The following is an 11,496-nucleotide window of genomic DNA, read 5'->3' as shown; positions in this document are numbered from 1 at the left end:
TTTCTTTATATCGCCTTGACTTCCTCTCCATATGAAAAATCTATGTCTACATTTTTAAGTCCCTCTTTTTTGTTTTAATGTTGTCATCTTTTACATATCAACATGTGTTTCCCAATTTTCAGTGTTTTAGCTTTGATGTACTTTTGTGACTTCCCTATCTGGCTTGATTTCTGGTTGTTCTGTCCTGTGTTATAGTTTTTGGTTGTTATCTGATGTTACTGATTTTCTAATCGGAGGACTCCCTTTAGTATTTCTTGTAATTTTGATTAGGTTTTTGCAAATTCCCTAAGCTTCTGTTTATCTGGAAATGCCCTAATTTTGCCATCATATTTGAGAGACAGTTTTGCTGGATATATAATTCTTGGCTGGCGGTTTTTTTCCTTCAGTGCTTTATATATGTCATCCCATTGCCTTCTTGCCTGCATGGTTTCTGCTGAGTAGTCCGTGCTTATTCTTATTGACTCTCCTTTTTTATTTATCCCTATCCGCTCTTAAAATTCTCTCTATATCTTTGGTTTTGGCAAGTATGAGTATATCTTCATGACTTCCTTTTGGGATCTACCTTATGTGGGGTTCGATGAGCATCTTGGATAGATACGTTGTCATCTTTCACGGTACCACGGACGTTTTCTGCCAACAAATCTGCAACAATTCTGTCTGTATTTTCTGTTATCCCCCCTGTTCTGGTATTCCAGTCACTTGCAGGTTATTCCTCTTGATAGAGTCCCATATAATTCTTAGGGTTTCTTCATTTTTTTAAATCCTTTTCTCTGATTTTTCCTCAAATAAGTAGGTGTCAAGTGCTGTAATTCAGTCTCACATATTCTGACTTCCATTGCCTCAATTCTGCTCCTGTGACTTTCTATTGAGTTGTCTAATTCTGAAATTTTATTGTTAATCTTCTGGAGTTTTGATTGCTGTCTCTATGGATTCTTGCAACCTGTAAAATTTGTCATTATGCTCTTCTCTAATCTTTTTATTTCCTCTATTGCGTGTTCTTTGTTTTGCTTAATTTCCTGAAGAGTTCTGTATGTTAATCTTTTGTATTCTGCCTCCGGTAATTCCAAGACATTTTCCTCCTCTGGAAAATTTCTAGATTCTTTATTTTGGGAGCTTGCTGAAGCCATCATGAATTGCCTCTTTATGTGATTTGATATTGACCGTTGTCTCCGAGCCATCAATAAGTTATTATATTTATTTTATGTTTGCTTAGTATGTTCTTTCTTCTTGTTTTGTTTTGATATGCCCAAATGGGCCGCTCGTATGAGCTAGTTTGATTATTGGTGCCTTTGAAGCTCTAATGTCCTGTCACCAGGTGGTTAGATCTGTTACTAGGTATGTGAGCTCAGGAGTCTCCCAGCCCTCCTGTATGGATTCAGCTCAGGTGCCCGGGTAGATAGCCACCAAGTGTGTGGTGTAGGCTCTCACTTACAGTCCTAGACAGGCATGGGTGATTGGTGTAGGCACAGGTGCTTTTCTGATGATTAAAAATCTTTATCTCAGAAAAGATATTTTCAAATTGGAAGGACATGATTATTGTTCAGAATTAGAACATAATTTCATTTTATATCTAATTCTGAACAGCTTATTGCCTGATCTCTAAATCTTTACTTAAAATGACATGACTTTCCATTTTTTATTCCTCTTTCCTAGACTAAGGCACAGCGAATATAGTGAGTAGTGGCTCTATCAAACTACAGAGCAGGTTATAACAAATTGTCACTGAAATTAAACGGAGTTAGGAAGAAAATGCACTTGATGAAAATTATCTTCAAAGTGCAGTTTCAGAGAAGGAAGATGAGTAAGTGCCTCAAGCCTCCCATCACAAAGAAAACCCTTGTGGTGGGTCACTTACAGGCCTTCACAGTCCTCCACAGGAGCTCTGGAAAAGCAGACCATCTCCTTGTCCTTCCTTGACAAAGAGGGGCTGCTATGGAGGGGCAGGGGTTGTTCATTGATTGTCTTAGCTCATCTTTCATTGTCAGGAGGCCCCACCCAAATTAAAGAGTCTGCTGAAATGAAATTAAAGGGACATTATGCTAGTCAGGGCTAAAAAAGAATGGTGATGTTTTTAAGCTAAGGGCATGTCTGCTGCCATAGTTAAGCTTGTAGGTGAAAAGCTCTGTAGCCCAAGTCCCTTCCATGATGTTTTTATGGTACTGTGTGTGTTAATTGTATATTATTTGCTCTTTACCCACTTGGAACTTGGTAGTATTCAGCTACTTATATGCAACTATTTAAAAGGGCTATGTGTGCAATCATTAAGTATAACTGAGTATTAAACAGCCCTTGAGGGGAAGCAGCCCAATAAAAGGAGTTCCTTTCCTTTTCCCAAATAAGTTTATTTTGAAATTAATAAGTTAAAAGGCTTTTTCTGAAGTGTTTGGTTAAGGGTTCAGGATTTAAATGAAACACAGTAATAAGGGGTATAAAAATACTGGAAGATGACTGTTAGCATCAGTATACCTCTTCCACTGAAATCACTCTTTTCCTACATCTGTTATGATATAAAAAATAAAAAGTCTTGGGTAAAGTTACTCAGGACTTGAGTCTGTCAGTGTTTGTGGCTCATGTTGTCCATGAGTATGGCTACACTATTAGGAAGTCTTGAATTGATTTACAAACTCTTTACTCTTTGTGAATTTGATGGATCTGAAGGTGAAGGCATCTTCCTGAATCAGAGATGTCTTTATTCAAAGGGGGAGAAATGGAGGAATAAGAGTACATTGAACTGCTTCACCTTACTTTCAGATAGCTTCCTTGACAAATAAAACATGGCAGAAACTAAGAAAATCAGCATGTCCTTGGTTACATCGTTCATCTGGTATTTACTGAGCATATACTCTCTGCTTGGCAACAGAGTCTTGTAAGATCCGAAGTTAAAGATAGTCAGAATATTGCTTTTGAACCTACTCAAGGGTATAATCACTTTCTAAGGTAGCTTTATTAGCTGTAGCTGTCAACTGTATATCAAATAGTCAAATAAAGTAGATTGTATTAAGACTCTTCCTGTTAATAAACTCACTATTGTTAAAACTAACCATTGCAAAACAGCTCCTCTGTGTTGGATATATAGAAATAGAAGTGCAAGGGAACAACTGCATAAGGAAAGCTGGAGAAGAGTTTGTAAACAGGAAGAATTAATTTAAAGAAATACCTAATTTGGTTGAAAGAGAGAAAGTTAAAAATAGCATCTGACTATTTAAAAAAAAAAGTGATTGTGGTATTTAAAACCAAGCTGACCTCTTTGCTAGTTTGAAATGTTTGCAGCACAGGATAGTTTTTCATATGCTGTAGAAAGAATGTCTTTTGTCTCTAAAGTGAGTCATGCAGGAAGCAGATGGGGAGATGAGAGCACTGTTGATTTAGAGAACAGAAAGAAGCATATAAGCCTTATCTGAGTCAAGGGACTTTAGGAAAAAACCTAACTTTGGTGGGGAAAAAGCATCCAGACTTAGAGGATTTAGGAAACCATGGTACTAAAATATTGACCTAATAATCCCAGGAAGAAACAAAATGGCAAGACACATTTAAGGAGTTGTAGAATTCCAGAGGGCACTTGGTTTCAGTGGTAGAATTCTTGCCTTCCATGCGGAAGACCCAGGTTCAATTCCTGGCCAGTGCCCCTCATGTGCAGCCACCACCCCTCTGTCAGTGGAGGCTTGTGTGCTGCTATGATGCTGAGTAGTTTTCAACAGAGCTTCCAGACTAAGATGTACTAGGAAGAAAGGCCTGGCAGTCCACTTCCAAGAATCGACCAATGAAAACCTTACAGATCACATGGTCTGATTTGTAACCAATCATGGGGATGGCACAGGACTGGGCAGTGTTTTATTCTTTTGTGCGTGGGGTTACCGTGAGTTGGGGGCCAACTCAGTGGCAGCTAACAACAGCAACAGATCTCTAGAGAGAACCGTACACATTTATTTATCTGAAGCAGGGGCCTGGTTTTCCTTGTATCTCCACCTTAGTGCCCAATTCCTATACTTTTCATAGGGTGGATGCTAAATTAACACTGCTGAGTAGAAGTAGAAAAATGAATATCTGGAGAGAGGCTTTGGCTTACAGACAGTTTTTGTGACAATTTGGTCAGTTGCTTTCCTTGCATTATTGCAGGAACACAAAGTGCTGCTGACGGGGACCCCCCTGCAGAACACGGTGGAAGAGCTCTTCAGCTTGCTTCATTTCTTGGAACCAAGTCGCTTCCCTTCAGAAACCACCTTTATGCAAGAGTTTGGTGATCTGAAAACAGAAGAGCAGGTATTTATCACATCCGCTGTGTATTTTACTCATGTAACTGAACATTAACCCATGTAATGGTAAAACATTGATATTTAACTGTTTTAAAATGTAGGTTATATGTCTGTTCTCTTCTACCTCATAAGCAGGGTACGTGGAGCTTTCAATATCCTTTTCTTAGACATTCCACATCATCATGATGAAGGAGTTTGATTTGTGTGTTTGTTTGTCCTAATGAAGGGCTGTTGAGATTGGTAGAGAGATTATATAGCCTTTCAGTTAATTTTCAGAGATACTATGCCCTTCAGGTTGGTGGTTTGGCTGTGTTTACTTTTGGGGATAGTCTCAGAGGCCACTGATGTTGTAAAACTCTTTGCCTCCCAGAGCATCGAGGCTGTAGTCTCATTTCTGGACCATGTGTACTTGGCCACGTGGCTCACAGTGAGCCTACGTATTTTCATTTTGGAAACATGAGTCCTAACAACCGTACAGGATTTCTTTGAGAATTAAGAGAGATTGGGTGAAAAGTGGTTGATGGTATACGGTGAGAGTTTCTTGGATTATTAGTTAGATTTTATGTGCTACATTAGAAATAAATGTGGAGATATATCTGAAATCCTGGTCTTCACATGCCCCCTCCTCCAACTTATTGTCTAAAACATCTTACCTTAGTTCAAAGTTAAGTCTCTTTTGTTTTGTTTTGATTTGCTAAAATAAGAACTATGTGGTGGGCGAGTAGCTAGTCAACAGAAAGAGAACTCAGGTGAGGCATCTCTGCTTGCTCTTCAGTGCAGGGACTAGGCAACCCCCAGCCAATTCCCTTCTGTTCTATTAGCTCTTTCTAGAATGGAAGAGAGCTAAAGCATAGCACTCCGATGACGTTGTATCTTCCCTCTTACCATCTCTGTGGCTTAAGGCAAACAACGGAAAGCTGAATGTATAATTGAGTCATTTACAAGCCTCCTGGCTGTTCAGGAATCAAACCCTGTATAGGTGAAAAAGTCGATCTGAAATCCTCATGCACTTCTGTTTTGAAATCTGAAAGATTCACACTTTATACTCTTTACTCTTACTGGACTTTGAAAAATTAAAATGAAAGGTAAATAAATAAGATAATCCTTATTTTCGTGTTAGGATATGTTTTTAATATGCAAGTAAACTGTGATATCAGTATTTACTTAAGGTCCTTTTTTAGGTGCAAAAACTTCAGGCTATTCTAAAGCCAATGATGTTGAGACGTCTCAAGGAAGATGTAGAAAAGAACTTGGCCCCTAAAGAAGAGACTATTATTGAAGTTGAGCTAACAAACATTCAGAAGAAATATTACCGAGCCATCCTTGAGAAGAATTTTACATTTCTTTCCAAAGGTGGTGGTCAAGCTAACGTACCCAACCTTTTAAACACTATGATGGAGTTACGAAAGTGCTGCAATCACCCATACCTTATTAATGGTAAGCCTGCCTGCCTCCTCACACTGTTTAAGCAACTGTCAAAACACCAGAAAGCCTTTCTCCCTATGGTTTGTAGTCATAACTGGCATCACCAGCTTCCTGTTCTTGATGATGCCTCCTTCTGTGGTTGCCAAAAAGCTAATGAAGACAAGCTAATGACCATTGCCCCAGTTGACCCCTGTAGCTAGATCTCACCCTGCCTTTCTCCTACTTCCGTATGTCCCACCCCCTTCAAAAGAGGTTTTAATACTCCAGGGATGTAAATTATCAGAAGTGCCAGCCCCTGGTCGAGGCTTTCGTGTGTGTGCACACATGCGTGTTTGGGGGTGTGTGTGTGAAATCAGAGGAGTTAAAGAGGAACTTTGGTGTGGGAAGGAACTTTGGTGTGGGAAGGAACTTTGGTGTGGGAAAGCAGTTGTCTCAAGCCTTTGAGAGGAGAAAATGTCCTAGAATTTCTCTCAGCCCTAGCTAAGGTCCTTTAATACCTATTTCTTGCGAATGAGAGATTATCCTAAAGCTTTGATAATTTGTCCCTCTTCCTGATGATTAGTTGGTAGTCTTCCTGCTTTCTTAACTAAATTTATAGTGTTATATAACTGATAGGGGTAGTAATCTCCTCTGTATTTCCAAGTAAATATTACCCCAAACCACTAAGGGAATAGATTGTGGGAATAGACTGTTGTTGTTAGTTACCTTTCAGTTGGCTCTGGTATTCTGTGACTCTTAGGTGTAGGACACTCTTGAGAATTCAAAGGTGAGTAAGAAGGGAGCTTCCCCTCAGCAAGCCTACCGTTAGTCGAGGGACTTGAGATTAGGAAGGCCTTTAAAAAGTCTGTTAGTTGTTACCAGGGGTAGGAGGGAAGGGAAAAGAGGAAGTCAAAGCTTAGGGAGCATGGAGCTTCTGTTAGGGGTGATGGCAAAGTTTGGGAATGGATTGTGGTGATGGTTATACATAATGAGTGTAATTAATATCACTCAATTGTACATATAAAAATATTGAAATGGCAAAATTTTTGTTATATGATTGTTGTTGTATGCCGTTAAGTCGACTCTGACTCCTAATGACCCTGTAGGGACAGAGTAAAACTGTCCCATAGGGTTTCCTAGGCTGTCATCTTTACAGGCCTTTTCTTCAGCGGAGCTGCTGGTGGGTTTGAACCTCCAACCTTTCAGTTAGCAGCTGAGCACTTAACCACTGCGCCACCAGGACATCTTTGTTATATGTATACTCAATACAATTTAAAAAAAAAAGAGGTGGTGTTTGAGATGAGCCTTCAGAGGCAGTAAGGATTTTGCTAGGCAGGTTAGAAAAGAACTGGCATTTAGGCTGAAGTAATAAGAGCAGAGAAAGCGAGGCAGGAAAGCAAAGAGGAACTTGCCCAGTATACAGTACATGTAAAAAATAGTAGAAAAAGAAGCCTCAGACATGCTGGGCCCTACTGTGGAAGGCCTTCAGTGCCAGTTAGGAATCGTGACTTTCCTCTGTAGGTGGTGGAGAACCTTTGCTAGCTTCTGTGCAAGAAATGATCAGAAATCCGATTCATTTAATATCTGGCAAAAATAAATAATAGTGGCCTCCAAAGGAAGAGAAAAGAAGGGACGTGTGCTGCCAGCGGGATACATGTGGGAGGGCAGGGAGCCATGATTGTGGGCGCCCCAGTTTCATCAAGCTCACCTTGTTTGGTTATGTGTTAATTACACGCACTGAGCATAGCAGCATTTTTTCCCCAAAACCCAGCTGGTGGATCTTTCTTTTTTGGCTGATTGCTCTCCAGGGTCAGCCTGTAGCTTACTTGTTCTCCAGGAGCCTCGTGGGACTCCCTGAGGCTTGGCGTCTGCAGCAGTTGTTCTAATTTCTCACACCTTGCAGTCAGCTTTTCTATCCTTAAAACAGGTTATAAAGTATCTGCTAAGCAGGTGTCCTTTAAAATATGCCTTTATGTTGGGAAATTGTAGTAAAAAAAAAAAAAAAAAATAGACTTGCGCACACGCACACACGTCAGCATGCGACTGCCCAGGTGACTTCCATAGGCCTCGTGTTTCTCAGAGGTGGGTTCCAGGGCCCATGCTGTCCAAGGTCATAAGGTGTAATAATGCAGTGCCAGCTCAACATACGTTATTGGGCAGTGACAAGGGAAGCCTTTACTTTTGGAAATTAAAATTTGTACTGGTGTGACAGAATAAAGTAGCCCTGATCAAGACAAAGTTCAGCTCAACAAGCACAGCATTTCTGTTGTGAGTAAAAGAAGCAACTAGATACATAAGCTGAGAATGGTAACAGAAGCACAGCAGAAGAAAAAAATCTAGACATAATGGTAGAACACAAACTGTATATAAATCGCGAATATTTTTAATGGGAGTTAATATTTCTAGTAACGTGCTTGGGACAGTGTCCGGCACAGAGTGTACCCACTAAGTGTTAGAAGTTGTTGTTTTTCTTGCTAAAAATTGAGCAGGTGACTGGGTAACATAAATGGAGTTACTGTTATTGCCCCAAACTTTATTAGAATGAAGTATCTGATTTTAGGTTCCCCGGTGTGAGGGTAAGAAGAATGTTGAAAACTTGGTAAATACCCCCGATGATTAGGGATTGACCAAGTCTTGTCATCATTGTTGGGGGTGGGGAGAATGTAGTAGGCAACAAGAGAACAAAAATGAAGCTTACGTGATGGAATGAATTTCAAAGAGAAAATAGTAACTGGATTTTTTTCTGATAATCTTTAAGAACAAAGTATTTTCTAATTTGTTCGTGGCTAATATAGCTGGATACCATTGCAGTCACTGTCCTTAGAGTGACAACCTGTTTCACTGAAAAGATTTCCAAGCTCTAAGCGATTGCACACTTATTTCAGGTTGTCTGTGATACATGCATGCGTGCGCACATGTGCTTGCACACACACGTACACACACACTTTTTAATATAGTAAAAGCAATACTTTAATTTAGGACAAAGCCAAGAAAGCATTTTGGGTTATTATAACCCATTTCCAGTAAATTTTCTGACTAATATTTACAAATGTAACATCAAGGTAAATCTTGAATTAATAAACTCGAAAATTTGGCTATAACATGAGAAGGTAGAAATTGCCTTCCTCCCCCTACCAACCAGCCTTCAGTCTGGTCACAATAAATACAGTACTAAGTGAATCATGTAGGAAATATGTTTGCTGATAATATTTTTAAGTAAAGTATTACTAGTGTAAACTGTCACTTTAAGAACCTAAATACATATCACAGAGCTAAATCAATTAATTCAGTAGTAGCTTCTGTTGTCAGTTAAGCATATGCTTTTATCTTTTTCACTGTCCTTTAGAAGATGAGAAATTATTGGTAGTATTGAAAAGGCACAAAAGTTATTTTTCTCATCACTGAAAAAAATGTAATAAATTTATTAAAAGTAAACTTAAAAATTAAATTTAAATTTAATTTGAATTAATTTCTCAAATTTTTTATTAAAATAGTTCAAACATGTCTGGTTTTTATTTTGTTAAAATGATTATTTCATTTAAAAAAATACCCATTGACTATCAGCTTATTGTTTTAAACTACAAAAATACTATATTTCATTTTAATTGTGGAGTATAATCTTAATATGGATAAATAGCTGAACATCACAAAAGCAAAAATTGTTGCTGAATTGCAAAGAGCTTACATTATATTGTACAAGAACAAACTTTAAAAAAGTGCCTAATTAAATACACTGATTTAAATTTATATTCTTTATCTCTTAATAACCTTTTTGTCTTAAATCTAGAACCTGAATTTCTAAATTCCATGCTTTGAAAAATAAAGCATTTTATTAAGAACATTCTTGCTAGTGCTCTTAATCAATAGCATTTTATCCTTTACCTTTTCTATAAAATCTTTCCTTTTTTCTTTTTCTTTTTTTTCAACTTAAAGGAAAATTTGAAATATTCACCTTTTATTAACGTGGAGAAGGGAGTGAGGGAATAGCAGTCCTCACCTAGGTGATGTTTTCTGCCAGCCTGTCCTGAGAAGTAGCAGTGTGCCTTGTGGAAGGCCTGAGTCTTGGTGACAGTGTTAAGTGACTTTAATCTGTTTTCAGGAAGATTCTTTGTGGGTTAATAATTAACAAGCTGTATTTCTACATATGACCGTGTCATAAGTTAATTTTCACAAGTGACCTTAAAATGAGAAGCAGATTGTGCTTTGGTTACCTGTTCTGCTTGGTGCAGGAGCTCTGTCTGCGTGGTTGTGGTGGCCTGTCTGACCTGGACCAGACCTTGAAAACCGTTTTGTGGTTTAGGTGTCCACATTGTGTGTATAGGTAGTTCACAAGGTTAAAGCCAATGCTAGGAAAAATAATTTAAAAGTTCTGGCACAGTTTAAGGCTGGGAAACAATCCCAGTAGATGGATTTGTTTGTGTTTTCTAAAGAATAAGTGACGTCAGGGAGAGGAGGTGAGATTAGCAGCTCTGTGCTGATTACCCCGCGAGTGGGAGAGGCCAGCCCGTTGCTGCCTAATTCTAGTTAAGCCACCTCAGCAGTTGAAGGAAGCTTAGCCTACTGCTTCCTGAATTAACGTAGGTTCTGGGTCAGGGCGGAAGTGGTCAGGGCTTTTCTCCCAGGAAGGTGTCATTCACTTGAGGCTTTTCTCTGATGTTCCCAGTCTCTGAACACACAGAAGTACACATGGGCTGTGAGAAAAAGAGGATTGCACATGGAAGTCTTCTGTGAAACACTGAGAGGATTTTTTTTTTTTTTTTAAAGCTTTGGGTTAAGATAGAATTTGCGTATTTTAGGAAACTGTCAGATGGAAATGAATGTCGAGGCAGATTAGAGATGACAATAGAAGATACATGCCTAGGTCCCCACAAAAAAAATCCCTAAAAATTACTCTGAAAGATGAATCCCGCTTTGTTTCAGTCCTTTTGGTCATATTAATATGCAATTACATACCCAAATGAGTGCCCTTACACCCTCGTGGTCAGCATTCTGTTCCTTGTTTCTTAGTTTCAGAACAGATTTTGGTTGTTTGTGTTTGTATTCAGTGAGCAAACAGTTCTTCGTTTCTTTAACAATTTAGGTTCCAAATGTTCTGTAGGTATCTGGCCCTTGGCTTGTTTCTGCCACTTCTGGCTTGACAGTCTGTTGTTGAAACTCACTTTCTACAGATAGCAAACATTTGTTTGTTGGAAAATGTGGTTTTTCCCCTAACTGCCTAAATGTGTTGTGCTTAAAACTTTGGCCCCCTTTTACTTTTATGGTTTTGCGTAGACTTAACTTTCAGTAAGTGGACGAGGCCTTGTTCGCAGACGTGAGTGTGGTGTTCCGGTTCCTCTGGCTTGCAGTGGGGGAGAAAGCACGCTCATTGTTTTTAGTAATAAAAACCTTTTACAGTATTCACATTGTGCTGTCCAATCTCTGCAGGTGCTGAAGAGAAAATTTTGGAAGAGTTTAGAGAAACACACAATGCCGAGTCTCCAGATTTTCAGCTCCAGGCAATGATCCAGGCTGCTGGCAAGCTCGTGCTGATTGACAAGCTGCTGCCAAAACTGAAGGCTGGTGGCCACAGGGTGCTTATCTTTTCCCAGATGGTGCGCTGCTTGGACATACTGGAAGACTACCTCATTCAGAGACGGTGAGCGCACCGTGTCATACGATAAAGAGGAAATAAAACATGGACTTTCACGGGGCTCCACGTGGTTCACAAAGTGACATTTATGACAAGGGGGATGGCATAGGGAAAATGTGTCATCTTTTTCAAAACCATAGATGGACGTGACAATTGTTTTCTGTGATGATTGCAGGAGGACTCGGAACACTTTTGGGGGCTGTCCTTTTC

The 11,496-nt window shown here is 39.2% G+C and overlaps 1 protein-coding gene across 1 annotated transcript in view; it reads left to right on the top strand.

The window, feature by feature from the left end:
- Positions 1-11,496, top strand: part of CHD7 (chromodomain helicase DNA binding protein 7) — a 156,472-nt gene that overhangs the window by 112,459 nt on the left and 32,517 nt on the right. The window contains exons 13-15 of the mRNA XM_023727724.1: positions 4,117-4,260; positions 5,435-5,690; positions 11,082-11,292. Coding sequence (XP_023583492.1) covers positions 4,117-4,260; positions 5,435-5,690; positions 11,082-11,292 — 611 coding nt within the window. The remainder of the gene's footprint in view (positions 1-4,116; positions 4,261-5,434; positions 5,691-11,081; positions 11,293-11,496) is intronic.

Source organism: Trichechus manatus, unplaced genomic scaffold, assembly GCF_000243295.1.
Source record: "Trichechus manatus latirostris isolate Lorelei unplaced genomic scaffold, TriManLat1.0 scaffold00018, whole genome shotgun sequence".
Classification (NCBI taxonomy): Eukaryota; Metazoa; Chordata; class Mammalia; order Sirenia; family Trichechidae; genus Trichechus; species Trichechus manatus.
The sequence above is the reverse complement of the archived record's forward strand: the minus strand, read 5'-3'. Positions and strand labels throughout refer to the sequence as shown.